At 37.4% G+C, this 18,120-nt stretch overlaps 4 protein-coding genes and 1 long non-coding RNA gene across 11 annotated transcripts; 3 read left to right on the plus strand and 2 right to left on the minus strand.

Moving 5' to 3' along the window:
• The first annotated feature begins 804 nt into the window (after positions 1–804).
• Positions 805–4,195, plus strand: LOC140771262 (calcineurin B-like protein 9). 2 transcript variants are annotated; one of them, XM_073112726.1, is made up of 9 exons: positions 805–934; positions 1,027–1,213; positions 1,321–1,403; positions 2,088–2,147; positions 2,507–2,615; positions 2,701–2,753; positions 3,060–3,128; positions 3,218–3,330; positions 3,622–4,195. In XM_073112726.1, exons 1-9 carry the CDS (start codon positions 902–904, stop codon positions 3,674–3,676), a joined length of 762 nt encoding a protein of 253 aa, XP_072968827.1. In that variant the 5' UTR covers positions 805–901; the 3' UTR covers positions 3,677–4,195. The 2 variants fall into 2 exon arrangements, with proteins under 2 accessions (XP_072968827.1, XP_072968828.1); XM_073112727.1 differs by lacking the exon at positions 2,088–2,147.
• Positions 4,196–6,912: 2,717 nt separating this feature from the next.
• Positions 6,913–8,337, plus strand: LOC140771016 (uncharacterized). Its single transcript, XM_073112367.1, has 3 exons — positions 6,913–7,360; positions 7,448–7,735; positions 7,843–8,337. Exons 1-3 carry the CDS (start codon positions 7,175–7,177, stop codon positions 8,188–8,190), a joined length of 822 nt encoding a protein of 273 aa, XP_072968468.1. The 5' UTR covers positions 6,913–7,174; the 3' UTR covers positions 8,191–8,337.
• A 197-nt stretch (positions 8,338–8,534) lies between these two features.
• Positions 8,535–11,615, minus strand: LOC140771018 (uncharacterized). Its single transcript, XR_012106089.1, has 4 exons — positions 10,913–11,615; positions 9,307–9,898; positions 9,114–9,222; positions 8,535–8,946 (listed from the first exon to the last, which is right to left on the minus strand). It is a non-coding gene; the product is annotated as an uncharacterized lncRNA (long non-coding RNA).
• Positions 11,616–11,676: 61 nt separating this feature from the next.
• On the minus strand, positions 11,677–15,434 carry LOC140771017 (uncharacterized protein ycf36). Its single transcript, XM_073112368.1, has 4 exons — positions 14,901–15,434; positions 14,798–14,826; positions 12,457–12,513; positions 11,677–12,199 (listed from the first exon to the last, which is right to left on the minus strand). The coding sequence occupies exons 1-4, from the start codon at positions 15,376–15,378 to the stop codon at positions 11,993–11,995; spliced, it is 771 nt and encodes a 256-aa protein (XP_072968469.1). The 5' UTR covers positions 15,379–15,434; the 3' UTR covers positions 11,677–11,992.
• Positions 15,435–15,681: 247 nt separating this feature from the next.
• LOC140770419 (protein REVERSION-TO-ETHYLENE SENSITIVITY1) lies at positions 15,682–18,094 on the plus strand. 6 transcript variants are annotated; one of them, XM_073111611.1, is made up of 4 exons: positions 15,682–15,816; positions 15,915–15,960; positions 16,610–16,981; positions 17,560–18,094. In XM_073111611.1, exons 3-4 carry the CDS (start codon positions 16,673–16,675, stop codon positions 17,977–17,979), a joined length of 729 nt encoding a protein of 242 aa, XP_072967712.1. In that variant the 5' UTR covers positions 15,682–15,816; positions 15,915–15,960; positions 16,610–16,672; the 3' UTR covers positions 17,980–18,094. The 6 variants fall into 6 exon arrangements, with proteins under 6 accessions (XP_072967712.1, XP_072967714.1, XP_072967713.1 ...); XM_073111613.1 differs by having other exon boundaries at positions 16,613–16,981; XM_073111612.1 differs by having other exon boundaries at positions 15,689–15,824.
• Positions 18,095–18,120: the final 26 nt, after the last annotated feature.

Genomic DNA, 18,120 nt, shown 5'->3' on the forward strand with positions numbered 1-18,120 from the left:
CTATTAATTTAATTTTATTGCTACTTCTCTTGTTTAATGAAAATAGATTTCTATTAGTTTTTCATAGAGAAAGATAAGAAATAGGTTTATATTTAATGTACATGATAATAACTATTATACATTTTATAATTCTTGGCCAAAAAAATAGTTTAACTTAATTTATCATAATTTATACAATATAAATACTTTTACAAGTAGCACCACAAATAGAGATAAGATATCTCGTATTAAAATATTTTTCACGTAAACATCTTTGAATATATTGCTAAGCATATCATAGTTATATTAAATTACTCAATTTGAATCTAAATTACAATATGTTACCCGTCACAGTGCATAAATAAATGAGAGCAAATTGGTTATCTATATTTTAAAATAAGTGGTTGAGTTATTTAAAAAGAAATATTCTCAATTAAAACATGAAATAGAGATATATAGAATTCTCGTTTCTAAAATCTCAACTCATTCATTAGGCATATTTATGATTAACATCCTACAATTTCACGATTTTATGAATCGATCCCTTCCTTTTTGCAACTATGACCTGAAATGTCGATTATCTCGACTTTATTTTATGAATGATTAACCGATCAATAACGTCTCAAATATTAAATCGTTTAAAAAATTTGCAAGCTTACCTCATAACATGTATGTATAGCATAGCGTATTAAACAAGGATTAGATCATGGATTATTAAATCGTTAAAATAACATGTGTGTAGTATAGAGTAGCATATATAAGTATGCTTAGATTTTGGATTGGTATGAGTTATGATTACAGAGTAGCTTTCTAAAAGACGTGGAGAACTTTTTAAGACCGTGGAAGGGTGCGGGTGCGGGTGGGGGTGGGGGGGAATAAGGAAAAAGGTAGCGATATTTTTGTTTCTGTGGGAAGGTGGGCGATGGGAATTTCGCCGTCTTCTTCGTATTCCATCGTAAGTTTATTCCCACTCCTTCCTATTCGCGGTATTATTACTGGTTCGGATTCTAATTTATTCGCAAATGTTTGTCCTCTTCTCCGGTGAAGAGTTCGAGTACGAGCTCTCTGACGGCGGGGGAGAGGCTGTGCGCGGTGTGCTTACCGCTGGTTGCGGTCGTCGAGGCGCTCGTGTTCGCCGTGGCGAATTGCTGCGAGCGCCGCCCGCCACGTGTACTTCGCCCACGCAAGAAGACGTTCCTCGAGCTCGCCAGGCTCGCCGACGACTCCAAATGCTGTAATTGCTTCCCCTTTCGGCCTTTATCCTCCTCGTGATCTGGTATCCCTCTTCTACAAAATTTGGTTAGATTTATGATGGTGTTATTTTTTTCGATTTGGGGGAAGTCACTGTGAACGAGGTGGAGGCGCTCTACGAGCTCTACAAGAAGCTGAGTTGCTCCGTCGTTGATGATGGTCTCATCCACAAGGTATTGGCGGCTGTGCATCTATCTCTTACATCTGTGGTCCCCGTGCTATTATTAGAATTGAATGAAGCCTAAAAAGACGTCACATTTTCTTTTCTTTTCTACTTTGGTGGTTTTGTTGGGCATAAAAGATTCTTAATATTATTTTGTTGTGTACTCAATTTGAAATCTTCGATAGCAATTATAATAGCAAGTGAAGAATTTTGTACCTTTGAACATTCTTGAGTTGCATGGAGCGAGGCCGGATCCATTTTTCCCTTCTTCTTATTTTCTGCCACACTCTTTGGTCACTGCGTGTTCATTTTCAAAATTACAGTAGCTCACATAGCCAATGTCGGATTCATCGTATTCTGGGCAAGATTAAGCAATTGAAGTAGCAATTCATGCAAAGATTTGGCTCTCAGTTTTCTGAACTTATGATCTCTTGCTATTTGTCACGATGTTGGCTGGCTTTTCTTGTTTATTTTTTTGGTTTGACCCATGCGTCACTGTTTAGGGACTGCTTGGTACCTGCAATATGAAATGCAGCATCTTGATAGCTGTTTCCTATCCAAGGTGTTTGCTGATAATATACTTTACAAGTATATGACAGAAATATTCAGAAGGGAACTAGAGCTTCGCTTGTGTGCTACTAGTATATTTGTTTATTGTAGTGACCATGGTTCAAATTTTTTTCTATCTTTTTAGGAAGAGCTTCAATTGGCACTGTTCAAGGCCCCAAATGGAAAGAATCTTTTTCTTGATAGAGTAAGTCCAAAACTATGGTTTCTAAATTAAATGTTTGTCACAGTTATTCTCTAAGAAAAAGAAGGAAACAGTTTTTGGTTTGATCATCAATTTTTGTTTTGTTGTGTTTGTACTTGGTAGATGCTTTACTATTCTGTAACTTTTGTGCTTGAAACATGCCATATACCTTTTAATAAAGCAGCAATATTATTTCCTGACAAACATGGCATCATATGTTGCTCCTACAGTAAGTGTATGCAAATATTGCAGACACACACGCCTAAACTCTTATTTTTCCTAATGCTATTGTTCTTTACATTATTGCCCCAGAATCTTGCTAGTTTCCCTCTATATGATGCATATGATGTTGCCTTTTGTAGTTTTTTCTTCTTTTTGATCACAAGAAGAATGGTGTTATTGAATTTGAAGAGTTTATACTTGCATTGAGCGTCTTCCATCCATATGCTCCCTTGGAGGATAAAATCAATTGTAAGTACTTATGGCATTTGAAACCGATTTGGTATGAATTCACCTTTGATATACAATATTTTATTCCCTTTTGGATTTCTTTCAGTTGCATTCAGGTTGTATGATTTGAGGCAAACTGGGTACATTGAGCGTGAAGAAGTAAGTTGTTAATTATTTTCTGCAGATATTATTTTTTACATATATTTGTTGATCATACAAATAATTCTGATGTATGATTTTATTTTTGATACTGATGTGAGTTCTTTCTTTATATAAATAGGAATATTAAGAGTCATGCCTGGTTAATTTGTATCTTATTGTTATTCATGGTTCTTAGAGTGCTAGCTAGCACAGCTTCTTACCCTGATGTTTCTTCTATAATTTACTTTTTCTCTGCAGGTAACTCATCTGATTTTTGCAGTCAAATTTCAAGCTTTCTCATTCTGTATTCGTTTTCTTTCTTAGGTTAAGCAAATGGTGACTGTTTCAGACGTGAAACTGTCAGATGACATTCTTGAAGCCATAATAGACAAGGCTTGCTCTTTTTCTGTTCTCACTGCTCTTCATCTCATTTTTTCCCATATTTTCTGAAAGTCTGTATGGTTTTATTCATTCTATTGCAGACATTTAGAGAAGCTGATGTCGACAATGATGGAAAAATAAACAAAAAAGAATGGAAACATTTTGTATTGAGGAACCCTTCTCTTCTAAAGAATATGACAATACCTTATCTGAAGTAAGAAGCTGTTTTATCCTTCTTGAATCTATTTATGCTTGCTGTTAAACCTCCAGAACTAACACACACAACACTTTTACTGAATGATGATCAACTGGTATAGCTTATGATGCTCTATGCTCTATAATATTCCTTCAGACTTCACTAGTTAGCGGAAAAGTGTATATTAGTCATCCATTATAAGAGATACTAATGGGTCTGCTAACAGAATACTCCTTGTTCTAGAAGGTCCTTGTCACTTATGTAGAAACAATGTCACTAACTTCCCTGTTGCCCGATTTCACCTCACAGGGATGTCACGACAGCATTCCCTAGTTTTGTTTTCAACACGGAGGTCGAAGACTAAAAAAAGAAGGTGTCACATTCTTGGATGACAGTGGAATTGTCAACCATGCAGGAAACAACTAGAGAAGCAAAACTATGATGTTTCCTCCACAATGGAAAGCTATTTATTGAATTCAGACTGCTGCCATGCCCATATCTCTCCTCAAAATCTACTTCCTCTGTGAACTACAAGTGAGAACAGTTTGGCACTGAATTGGTTCCTTGACTACGTATTAGCTTTGCCATCACATCCGTTGTAATCTTCAACTGAAATATTCTTTTGAGTTTGCCACTTATATCAGTAAGGAACTGAAAAAATTGTATTTAGACTCCACTTTCATATGACCATACTGCTCTAAGATTTCTCAGAATCTTGAACCTTGAGAATTCTAAAGGTGTCACTGGTGATATTGGTTTACCTTTTTAAGGCTATGTTGAGAGCTGTGGTGAAAAAGGAGAAACAATGTACCGTGTATTTAAACTTATTCGTCTGCAAAGGGCGTAGAATAAAGAAGCAAAGACAGCTCCTTTATTTCTTCAACTCTTTGTGAAACTTCTTATTAGTTCATTATATATTATTAGTAGCTGTAGTTAAGTAATTTCATTGTTGTCAGTAAATTTGAAGCTGCAAAAGATGGCTCATGCACTGTAACCTTTAACCACGAAAAGATGCGATCTTAGGATCATCATCTTTTATCCCTGTGTCATACAACATTACTAGTATACAAGCAAGCCAGATATTGATTTTAAAACCTCTAATTTATCATTTCAGGGATTATATCTCAGGTTTGCAGCACTTCTGCAGGGTTATCTATTAGCCAAAGAGGAAAAGGAGAAAAAAAAAAAAAGAACCTCAGAGTTGAGGTGCTAAATTATTATTTAAAAAAACTACTTTTTTTATGCATAAGAATGAACTGCTTATTTCATTGAACAATGTATTTGTATGAATCTGCATTGGTTGAAGAGAGCTCAATAAGAAGTTGTATTCAAGTGTTCAGAAATATACCCCACCTCAATATAAATTGGTACGGTAGCTACTACAAATTCCCTTTAAAAGCTACTTGATGAAGTCCAACAACACCAAGACCAAATCGAAGCTAACTCATATCTTCTCCACCATTGCTCTTCCCAATTTACCTTTCAGCATTTATTAGAACAGCTCTAATAGCCAGATACACCAACATCATTAAAGTTGGCTACATCAAAAACTATTTTTTGGAAACTTTTAAGTCGATCAGGTAACACAGTCAATCTTTTAACACATGAAGGATGATATCTTAACATCTCCACACAATTATAATCCACGGTGAAGACAGCATAATGGAAACTAGAGTATGATAATGCAGGTATATGCCCTTTAATGTATCTCCATATCTTACAATGGGCTGATATATATCCATATCTTACAATGGGCATCACAAAACTCTGTTAGTTAAGCAGGAATCATGGGAAAAAGATAAATTTATCCTGAAACCTTTAACTCTCTCACAGAGAGAGAGAGAGAGAGTGAGAGAGAAAGAGAGAGACAGATGCTGTTAGTAAGTCTTGTGAATGTGGAACAGATGTACAGAGGATGGGCATGATCTGAATTTGGGCAGATATAAGATGGATCTAGTTGGTTTTACATAGCACAAGCCTCTTTTGGAGAAATAATGGGCCCCTGTTACATGGAGAACGGTGTCTTGTAGCCAGAGCCAGGAGACACTCACAAAAGCTTCATCTTTTCTGGACTGGCTCAATCATTGATCATTGCACCTTGCAGATTGTAAGATACAAAATCTTTATTTTTTAAATCATCATGCTAATCATTATCATCATCATCTTCGTCTTCTTCTTCTTCTTCTTCTTCCTCTCTCTCTCTCTCTCTCTCTCTCTCTCTCTCTCTCTCTCTCTCTCTCTCTCTTCTCAGAGCATGGAGAGGATTATACACAGAATCTGTGCTTCTAATTACAAATTTAGTTTTCTTCCATAATAAAATTTCATCTTCTGATAAACAGCTGAATGAGAATTAATCCTAATTCAATCATTTAACGCGCATTTCTTCGTTTTGTTCTTCAAGCTAAGGACAGCGAAAGATTCGACGCATTATCGTAATGTTTAAAACGTAACGTTGTTTTTATCTAGTAAAGACAACACCTTTTGCTTTCATATATTCCTCATCTTGTCTCAATAAATACGCATACACATTCACGAAGAGTCAAAATGTGTAACTATGTCAGCATGAAAAGATTTTCCACAAGTATACTAATATTCAAGTGGGTTATATCTAAAACCCCACAAAAATAAACAAAAAATTCGGTTTTTGTAATTAAAGTCTTTTGCCCCTTCCAGATCTGAAACTGTTTATGTTATGCAACTTGCTCACGTTAGTCCTGGTTGAATAATACATACTATGCACCACCATTTGCTGAAAAAGTTGTCTCTCTTCTAACATTTCTTATCGACCATATCATGACAAGTGATCAGTTATAGAGAATTATAAATTGCTAAAAAGATGCTACAAAACGAACGACACGGAGAAGATAAAAGAAGAGAGATATGGACACTGTTAAAATTTCTTACTGCAAAGTTGTTTGATTGGGCTATAGTTTACAGAGCTCACGAGTAGAGTCATTTAACTAATTTGGCTATATGCACTTGGAGCTACATGGACCTCTCTTTAACGTCACTTCCCTTTCAAACAGTGAGAGCTTCTATTTCCTGCATAGCAAAAGCAAAAGCTAGGAGGGGATGCCAAGGAAGACAAACCAAACTAGTTTTGGATTGGTAAATGGATAACTGAGGATCTTATTCTTCCAATGAATTTTTGGTGTCAATGGAAGATGTTATCATGGTTTGGTTAATTTCTATGCACAGATCAAGTGGGAGGCTGTTCATGAATTAAGTGTAACTAAGCAGGTGAATTAAATAAAAGATTACATGCATGGAAGGACCACTCTCTCCTGTAATTTTGACTGTAGAGGTTACTACTGGTCAGCTCGGGAAGCTCAGAGTCAAGGGGACTGTTACTGTTCACTTGCCTGCTTAAAAGCTAAACAGTGATTTCCCTCAAACAGAGAGAGAGAGAGAGAGAGAGAGAGAGAGATAGAGAGATAGAGAGAGGGCTGCATGGAAGATATGCATATAAATATATAGGCAGTGTCCACATCTCAATAGATATTGTTTACTTTTTGCAATAATTAAAGATTTGTACATTGAGCCGTTTGGCATCAAAGTCCCTTTGCTTTGCTTGTTAGCCATCCAATTGTTGTTATGTGATCTCTCTCTCTCTCTCCCTCTCTCTCCCTCTCTCTCCATGTGTTATAGAAGCATGTGAATGCCTTGCAAAGCCTTTCTAGTTTTCTTGTTTCCACATACCACTTTGCACAGCATGGTCCATGATAGTTGGAGTCTTTAGCATTTTCTCTCCCCTTTCCCCTCCCTATCCCTATATCTATTGGTCCTTACTTTGTTTGATAGGGCTGGTCTCTCTCTCTCTCTCTCTCTTTCCTACACAAACACAACCACTCTCTTTTCCCCCATGACTCCAACTACTGAATACCAATTCTTCCTTCAAGATCAAAATCATATAGCAATCTCCACTCCACAGACTGAAGCTTATTCTTTCTCACTCCCTTTTAACATTCGACATGATCGAGATGGGAATGCTACACCTCAACATGATCATGTTCATGATCAACAACATCAGCAGCAGCAGAAGAATAAGGTGAGGAATATGGCAGACCATATTTGATTCATGTTCAACTAGTCATGTGTCGCTGATTCTTAATTCTATCCTCTTCTTTTTATGAAGCCTGACGACACCTCGCCGTCGAGTGTTATCTTAGATGATCACTGCATCAGAAAAGATGTGAACGTATCGCGTAAATGGGTGTCTTCGAAGATGCGGTGGATGAGGAAGAGGATGATTTCTGATGAACTCGTCACGAGTAGAACAAGACGAAGTGGGCAAGCTCTTCAAGATCAACAACAGCAAAGCAAAGACAGCAGTGGAAACTCCCTCAATGGTATCATTCGAGTCTGCTCAGATTGCAATACAACAAGGACTCCGTTATGGAGGAGCGGTCCTCGAGGACCCAAGGTACTCACTCATCTACTATATATGAGTTGCTACATATAATAAATAGATCATAACTAAACTCTACTTACACTCTACATCTCACCTTCTTCGTTGTGCTTATGGTGCAGTCACTATGTAATGCATGTGGGATAAGGCAAAGAAAAGCGAGACGAGCAATGGCAGCAGCGGCGGCGGCGGCGGCGGCGGCGGCGGTAAGCGGTTCGCTGATCTCATCAGAAGCACCTAGAGATGCAAAAATGGAGAGAAGAGAAGAGACTAATGATGTCCTTCCGTTTAAGAAGAGGTGCAAAATAACCATGGCTAAGAGTGCTCAAAAGAAGGTTCCATCCAAAGATACTGTTATAAGTATGAGTAACCACTCTGCCTGTCATCAAGTATTCCCACAGGATGAGAAGAATGCAGCAATCTTGCTAATGGCTCTATCTTGTGGATCATGGTTAAGCACTTTGGTATGAACAAGCTTAGCCAATTGTACTGTTATGAGTGCTAGCAATTAGTCTTCGAAGCGAAGAAACGAGTAATGAATAATCAAGAGAGGCAATCTCTCTGAGTAATAAAATATCCTTGCATGCAAGTAACTTTTACTTTGTTGTTCCAATAAATGTCACATTCCTTAATTAACTCTTGGATTTCTTCGATGATATACATATTTTCTGACGCATAACCACCAAAGCATTCTTGATCTCACAAAGGTTTATCATACTTCAAACTGATAGTTTTCCTCTATTTACTGCTCTTGATCGTGAGTTGCTAATTGCAGAAGAAGCTGAGGCATATCGCAACAAAGCGTGAGCTAAGCTCTCCTAATTGTGATCAGCATATCTCACCAACCAACAAGACATGTCCAAAGAAGACCTAATAAAAAATCTGGGGTATTCTTGTTTACATATACAAGATTAATCGAATTCCAAGTGAAGAAAGTAACAAAGGATATATATATATATATATATATATATATATATATATATATATATATATATATAGTTGTACTTGTAATTTTTTAAATAAGAAGTAACATTTGGTAAATAGGAAGCCCATTATCTGCCCCTGTGGCTGTAGTTGCAGATAGCGTTGTCGAGAAGCTGCAAGAGATGAATGGACTAGGTAATCTGCTACTCCAAATGTCAAACACATTTAGAGTTGCTAATAAATGTTAATGAGGATCCACATAGCTATCATAGACCACTGGATCTTAATCTCCTAATCATCTCCTTCAATCACAAAATACAGACAGTTAGATGAACAAGTGGATGTTGCAAAACTCAAAATCATGAACAAGAATAGGATTCCTATGCCAAATGATAATAGGCTCATTTTCCACCTTAAGATGGCCATCACCAGTCACAATCATCATAAATGTATGGTGTCCATAGAGTACCTCATTTATCACCACTGGTTGGCTACCAAGAGTGACACAACAAATGGGTGCAAAAACGTTCGTCTTCCGGCTGTCACAAAGGTAGGCACCAGGGCAGTACTCAATTATCCTATTATTGTTATCTGAATTTGGTGAGATGAATTTATATGAAAAAAAAAAAATCCCTCTGATGTAGAAAGGACTTCTAGCTGACCTCTTAGTTTACTCTTATTATCTTCATGCTGTAGCTTGTACGGATTTGCAACAAGTGAAGCACCTCAGCATTGAACACATGCAATCAAGAAGGTCTATGAGTTCTCAAAAAACAAGCTAAAAGGAACGAAACCAAAATTTAAGTATGAGAGTGCCAATTAACCCTCTGACGAAGACTCCTTTGCTGAAATTGCAAAAAAGATGTCCCTCGTCTGCTTGTTTGTCAGTGGAAGAAGAGCTTCAGATTGAAAATATATTGCTCCAGAGAGCACACATGAAAGAGGCTGCTGGCGAGTCACGAGCATCATAAAGTAGACTCATCCCAAGCTGCAAAATTGTTGACAAAAAGAGGCTACAAATGTAAAAGAGCAAGAAATTGACTCTCTTTGTATACAAGCATGCGAGTTTGTATTGCATGCAACCAACAGCCCAGTTCTATGTGAAAAATTGAGACTCTAAAATAATACTGCAGCTAGTAGGAGCAACATGAAGGGCCTTTCAATTCTTCAAATGATGTCTTGCACTGGAAGAGTCAATCATAGAACTAGATGGAGTGCGCATTGCTCTACCATGTAAATGTTATTGTAGTGCACCTGTAAGGTTATTCAAGATAAAATACATCATTTTTCTACCCTTCATATACATACATATAGACTGTACTCAGGAAAAGAAATCCAACTCTCGAAGTAAGAGGTCTAAATGTTATTGCTGGTCTCATGTCCTGACATGTAAAGCTATTTAAGTGTATAGCCAAAGCTGTTCGAAGCATTTCCTTTCATTTCTTACAAATTATTCATGCTGGTAAAGAAAATGGTCGGGCTTGTTAAGGTAAACATCTATAAGATAAGAAAAGAAAAGAAAAACATAAAAAGCGGATACCTTCCTTCATATGTTCATGGCTTCTAGCCATCCTTTTATCTTGTATTGATCATGAACTGATTAGAAATAATAGCAGTAGTAATAATTATACTACCACTACTATATAACTGATAGGGAATCACGTTGGTGTCTTAGAACCAATAAATTAAGTTATTTCTGGAATTGCCAGGATATCAGATTTCTACTGCAAAAATTCAGGGCAAAGGTCATTTAAAACTTAGAAGTATGTACTGGAACATAGGTACAATATCATGATCAACCTCTCAACAACGTTAACCCTTTCTAAAATTGTGGTCCAACATAGCATTTTTAATGCATGGGTCTTTTATCTTGTGGTCCCTAAAATAAAAGGATGCGTCTAAAAGTTCTGATTCAAGAAAACAATAAAATTCCACATTATTGTAGTGCAGATGTAAAATTGTAGAGGAAGATTATGCACAGGATTAGGTCGAGTATTTGTTTAGAGATCATGAGTGAATTTCCGGCCTGAGGAAGTTTTTAAGAGTGTCATCCAGGTGGAAAATCCTTGAAAAAAATGTGCCGTTGAATGTCTACTTCTGCTTCATATGGATTTTATACTAACAACTAGAGAGAGAAGGATAATGAAAATTATGAGCTAATATAAGTGGGCCTCTCTGTAATCACAGCTGTGATGTGGAAATAATGAAGGCAGAGCAGCAGAAGTAAAGACGAGCATAAGAAATTAAGAATTTGTCTGTATAGCTTACTCCAAATGGCATGTCACATGCTTCACCCTCTCACTTGGGTAAGAAGGGTCATGGACCTCATACAATGCTACCTGGGACCACAGGTGCATGCCTTTATATCCATGAATGCAACTTGTACTTGGTAATAATTTAACTCCTGCTGGGAACTTGCAATATCTATTCACCATTATACCTGTGGATATGTGAAGCCACACTTACTGGAAAGAGGAGTTAGCTAGGAATCAAATGTCACTAAGCTGCAGAGAAACCCTTAAAAATGAATCTCTCATTAGCTAATAAAATATTGTTGCATGTAGCCAAATCACAAACGTGATGAATCTCTCACCACTCAATAAAATATTGCTGCATGTAGACAAAACCACAAAAGTGGGCATAGCAGTGACTCCCAAGCCTGGAAGGGCTCCCAACCTAAATTTGCAATCCCTATTTAATACATAAAGGCAGCAAGCTGCCATTTGGAAATAGCATCTGACTCCCGGATATCCAGTGGCAAATAAAATGGTCCGAAGCATGAATTATTATTACTAGTGGTTATAGAAGAACAATTACAGTAAATGATTCTGCATATCTAACAAATGGTGCAAGCCAATTCAACATAGAGCGTGACAATCCACCAGGACTACATTGCCATTATCACATTTGCAAGCAAGACTCAGGAGAGTGAGCCTGTGACAAGATATATATATATATATATATATATATATATATATACATACAAATATACAGTAAACAAATATCATTGCATGAGAATGGCAGAACATACAAGGAACAATCAACTAGAATTGCCAAAATTCTTCGACTTTTAAAGAATTTATATAGATATTGTAGATATATGTCAAACAAGTAAGACATTTCCCTGTACAATGGTATGTATGTACAACATTGTAATAAACTATTGCCCACTGGAAGTACCTTATAGGACTTCATAATCTGGGAGCATGAATTTACAAAGATAAGGTGACCTGAAGAACAAAAGAGTAACTGATGATTGCTAAATGCATGTTTGAAAAGAAATACCTGCTTCCTGTTTCTTTAAGTAGTTAATTAAGGAATGGAAAGTTTAAATTTCTCCTCAATGGTTTATGACAAATCAGGTTCACCACAGAAAGCATCAGGCTCAAATGACCTTGCTGAGGCATCACTGTACACTCCAGCTACAGCTCGTTCCCTGACATCCTCTGGCGAATCCCTTGGGCTCTCAGTGTTGACAAAAAGGAGAACACAAACCACCAAGGATACAGCCAGACCTACTAATGTGAGCTTGACTCTGTTTAGCACAGGCTTTACCTGAGGTATAAGAAACAAATAAGGCACAACAGGATGCTGGAAAATTGAATAAACAGATACATATTATTAAGACATTCATTTAGATCTACATAATACATGATGTAACATCTTTTATTAATGCTAGGTTTCAGAATACTGAAAATAAAAATTAGCTACCGTATAGTGCAGGATTCTACTTTACCCATCTACATATATAAGAAAAAGTGTTTGGTAATATAAAAGAATCATTTATCCTACATTGTAATGGAAAAACTTACAGAAAACGAACCCAGAAGCCGATCGCGGGCTAGAACTTCAGGGGTTTTCACCCATATCTGTCACGAATAAAGCACCATGTCAATGTCCAATGATTATGTTTTTTCCCAAGATTTATACATTATATCCCAGTTTGTACTGCAAAAACACAATATATCTCTTCTCTGAGAATATCTTTGGCTCTAATGAGAATATGTCAACTTATAGGACTCGAGGACCATTAGGGAAAGAAAAGCATTTTTCTCTCAGTAGTTAGACCAGCTATGGGTGGGTTGGTTATATACTGCGAACCTTTTGGTATATATTGCCTCCTAATTATAGATCAGATCAATCGGACGAGAAACTCAATTCCACACTGCTGCTGAGTCGAGGAGCTAATTAACAAATTAAATTATACAAATCAACAGACCGAACAACAATACATGTGAAACTTGCACTCATGACCGACTGGAACTCTAAGGAATTCAGCTGATTCTTAAGCTGTGGGATGAGGAAGGTTCAAGTTGAATAAAAGGATAACAAAGTCAAAAGGTAGAAACCAGGATGAGAATGCAATATCAAAAATATGTTGGGTATGGTTGATTTTTTTTATTTTTTTGAGTGAATAAAAGTTTACACTCTCAATCATGGATACTATGCCGACTAGCACGAATCGATACATATTGTGCTAGTGAATTATCGGCACCGATATAGATGGAGTACCTTGATACTCCATGGCTACTCAAGTTGATGTGTGCCACTACAAATTGAGTATATATTATTTTAAGAAAACCAAATTTGGAGTTTCTTTCATTCACTGTTAGCCCTTGTTAACTTGTGGAATAGGAATAACCTTATTCAAAAATAAAACTCATTATTCTAGTGTAGTAATTAAACAACTTAACTAAACTTCTTATGGTATATTAATTCATCGTTCTTTCTCATCTTATTCCATACAACTTTTAAAAAATAATTTAATAATAACCATAATTACTATTTTATCCTTAGATTAGACATCACTTAATTACATATCACATCAGTTATAGTTGAAATTCTTTCACTCTTTCCTCTTTCTCTTGTCTTGAAAAACAGTTAGGTCACATAAATATACGATTATATTCGTACTATAAAGCAGTACAAAGAACATAAGTTCACATTGCTATGCACTATATAGTTATATGCTTGCACTGTCATACATTATATGACTATATGTCTTCATTGCCACGTACTACATAATTATATATCTACACTGTTACACACTACATGATTACATCCACACTACCACGCACTACATGACTATATGTCTATATTACCATACATTATATAACTATATGTTTGCACTACCACGTATTTATAACTCTGCATTTGTAATAAAGCATACTAGCTCGACATGACTCTCACTAGTGATATGTACCATGCTGAGATAAGGGTGGCACACCCTATGTCACTAGCATGACAATCTTTTCTCTTAGCACCTATTTGCAAATTAAAACATTTGATATGTTGATCCATTTTTTCTAGAGTTAGCAAATGGAAGGTGATTAATGGAAGATTCTTGACAATCTTTAGGTTCTGATGAGAATTAAACAAATTAATTGCATAGAAAAAAAGGATGACCAATTTATATCAAATTTCATAAGTATTAGTCATTCAATGAATACTTTAATTCAACTGACCCTCAAATTATTCCCACTGTATTATGCTCAGGCAACTAGCTTAAATGAGTGTGCTGAAGAGAACAACCCTGGTACAGGTTAACTCAGTACAGGATATAATACAATTGGAGAGAAAATGACCTTGTGAATTTAACAAGCCTATATTGAAATTCTACTTTATTACTCATCTTCCTATTTTATCTATATTATCTGCCAAATTCTAAGCTCAGCATCCATCTGATTGGAGATGAGTTGATAGTAGTCGTACTTTACTTATGCCGGCTATAGGGTCTTATTGGCACTATTTTAGATGATGGAATAGAAGAATGCCTCACCATCTTAGTGAGCAAGCAGCACATGTGTCTGGCAAATCATGCTTAATCACCCATTTACTCATCCAGAAGCTCAGCTCATGTGGACTAATACATAGTACCTTGGTGCATAAAGGCTAAAAGGATCTTTAGTTGGTATGGAATATTGTTAACAAGAATGACCAAATGGTTTAATTGCTCATTTGTGTTACAACATCTCCATCTCCATGGCAAGTTCGCAACCAATCATATCCCAATCGTTTAGTCATTTCACGAATAAAATTTAAGCTGATACATTTGACTTCCTGCTACTTTAGAAATCGAAATTAATAGCGGGAATTTATCAAATTATACTGGAGCAGATCATAACATGAAAAGAAAGTGCAGGAGAATCTTACTTGGCCATCGTACCATCCCGTCTCCTCATCTGCAACAAGCAAAAACAACTATAAATTAACCAAATAATTTAAAAGAAAAAGATTACACATGTTGATATCATACACTCCACCGTGGCACTGAGCAAACGATTGCCAACGTAGGCCCACCCGAGGTACATCCGCAGCACAACGAGCGTGACGGCAACGAGCCCGGTGGACACGGAGCCCAGGCTTAACCGGAGGCCATCTGCCTGTGGATCGGCGATGACTCTGGTGCCGAAGGCAGCGACGGGGAATCCGACGAAGAGGGCGAAGGCTGCGCCGGTGGCGACGAGGCGAGAACTATAAAGCCGGATGTCGGCGGCGGCCCAGGAGAATGGGACGGAGGTGGAAAGAGATTGGTATTCGTTTATGGGCTGCTGCTCCGACGGAACCGGGCACTCCGTCTCCGGCGGGCTACCGTTGCGGAAGGAGGATGAGGAAGCAGAGAAGGGAGAGAGGGACTTCTTCTTTGTCGTCGACGATCTAGGATTAGGGTTAAGAGAGAGGAGTTTAGTGGTCGGGAGAGGGGAGAGGAAGAGAGAGGAGAAGGAAGAAGCCATGGAAGGAAGGAGGAGCAGAGAATCCGATCCAACGGACAACCTATATATAAGGTTCCATTTTGTTCACTCTTTTTACTCTCCGATGAATCTACCGAGGCAAATACCACTCTAAAGAGTTCCAACTCTACGGCCCAAAACGGCCCAAATGATTAGAAGATCAAGCTTAGTACTATTATCTCACTCGTACGGCTGAGATATATTGTCTAACAGAATCGACGGCTGATCACTCTACTTCTAGAGGTGGGACCCACGGAGCAGTAGTTGATTGAATTTAAAACTGCCGAAGCGTGGATTGGTGTGTCCACTGTACCAGGTTCATGCATCTTCCCCTCTTTTTCTCTTCCCTCTCGTCTCCTCCACCGTCACCATTGCCTCTGTTGCTGTCTTCGATGGCAAAGCCCTAATGGAATTGATGTGACTCTATCAGCTTATACGAAGGTTACTAGGTTACTTCTCAAATTGGTCGTTTGATATGGTGCTTGTTGGTATATGTAGCTTTTGGGTGGATTAGATGGTACGTGTTTTTATTTGTTTAGGAAGCGTGGTTGGATCGGAGGAAGGGGGCATAGTTGCGGTTCTTTGGTAAGTAGTGAATCGGAAGTTTTTATCTGTCGTGAGGTGTTTGATTTTATCTCTTAAAGAGGCTTTTCCATGTTTCTGGACCATATGACTGTGGATTCATTGTGAACAAATTGGTTTGGTAATGTTGGTATTCGATGTTCTTGGTTGCTTTAGTTCTCATTTACTAGGATACCTTTCCTTGTGCTTGTGGCGGCATTGGAGTCTAAATAGTGTTGTCAAATCCCTACAAATTGGTAATAGTACTAAAATTGAGTTGAGATTCCTGATAGACATGCTGCACTGTAATCTTGTTTATGTTAGAATCTATTTTTATTTTCTATTAAAGATGCTTTTTTTAAAAAGACTTTTGTCCCTTACATGAGTTGAATCATGGGCAACGTTCAAATTCATTTGTTTTCTCCATCGAAGTTCGTCAACTGACCCAAAATCTCTAGTCTTATTTGAACGGCTTCCTATTATGAGAACTGTTTGATGAAATACTAAAACCTGCAAATTATCTACAAAAGGCTCCATCCTTCAAATTGATAACTGCTTCCTATCTGCTGATTTCTGGATTTTGTTTCATTTGTGTGGATTCTTTTCTCTTGTGGATATAGAAGCACAACTTTTGGAGTTTAGGAAAATTTGACAGAAATGTTTCTTCTGTCAGAAGAAGTCTGTTTGATGTCGTATAGCTCAATGGTATTAAATGGAACAATCTGAAGAAAGGTAGATGTCCCTAAGAGTACTTACTCTGATGGAGCTTGAAGCTGCTGTTGATAGCAGAGATGCCAATTCTGATCAAGGGATGCACGGGAATCTCTGGCCACTTGATGAAGTAGATCCAAAGAGGGCAAAATACCCTTGCTGCATAGTGTGGACTCCTCTTCCGGTAGTTTCATGGTTGGCTCCTTATATAGGCCATGTTGGAATTTGCCGGGAGGATGGAACAGTTCTGGATTTTGCAGGTTCAAATTTTGTGAACATAGATAGTTTTGCATATGGTGCAGTTGCCAGATATCTTCAACTTGACAGGAAGAAGGTATAAGTCATTTCAAAGTTTACAATTTTATAGGAAATCAAAATAATTCGTGCTTTATTCAAATTTAGAGTTTCTTTATTATACCTTCTCCTATACTGTGCATGTTTGCAAAATAGTCAAAAAGAAAAAAAAAATCTGTAGTCTGCAAGAAATCATTTAGCAAATCAACTTTACTCCATTGCAGAAGTCAAGTAACAGATTCTCTCTCTCTCTCTCTCTCTCTCTCTCTCTCTCTCTCTCTCTCTCTCTCTCTCTCTCTATATATATATATATATATATATATATAAATGGATGTATGCATTTAAGTCGTCTGTTTATGGGTGCTTATACATGTTTATATGTTTGGCTTGATATATTCTCTTCTGGATGCAGAAGGCTGTATAACAATTCTTTTTTTTTTTCTTCCTTGTCAAATAAAAGTTTTCTTTCCCTTATTAAAATGATTGGAATGTTTTCTTTTAGAAATTTGCTTTTCTCTTTATGTTAATCTTTGAAGTCTGGAGCTTCTTTGATTTTTGTTAGCAATAAGGGGATATCTCTATTTATTCTTAAAAACCTTTTGTTGGATGTCTGCACAGTGCTGCTTTCCTCCAAATCTAGGTGCGCATGTCTGTGAACAATCCTACAAGCATGCAGAACAAGGGACAGCGATTTCATGGGATGATGCTCTGCGATCGAGCATGCAGCATTTCCAGCACAAGTACTACAACCTCTTCACCTGTAACTGCCACTCGTTCGTCGCCAACTGCCTGAACCAGCTTGCGTACGACAGATCTCTAGGATGGAATATGGTGAATTTGGCCCCTCTCATCCTGTGGAGGGGGAAATGGGTGGATTGGATGTCGGTTTTTCGAGCATTCTCTCCTTTCGTCACAGTGCTATGTATTGGAATTCTGATGGCTGGTTGGCCTTTCCTAATTGGAATGGCAGTATTCTCCTTTCTTTTGCTCGGTTGGTTTCTTTGTGGGATATATTGTGTTAAAGGTCTGATCGTTTGACTCCAAGGTCAGTCCGAAGTTTGCTTTTATATGCAAGAATTATGGATGAAATCGTGGTGCTCAGTACTTTGGTATTCTGTATATTGTTTGATTTCAATCTGGCAAATTCTTATTATGTTCTGAGCTTGATGTTTGTATAAG

Source organism: Typha angustifolia, chromosome 11 (assembly GCF_048772165.1).
Source record: "Typha angustifolia cultivar Huaian chromosome 11, ASM4877216v1, whole genome shotgun sequence".
Classification (NCBI taxonomy): domain Eukaryota; kingdom Viridiplantae; phylum Streptophyta; class Magnoliopsida; order Poales; family Typhaceae; genus Typha; species Typha angustifolia.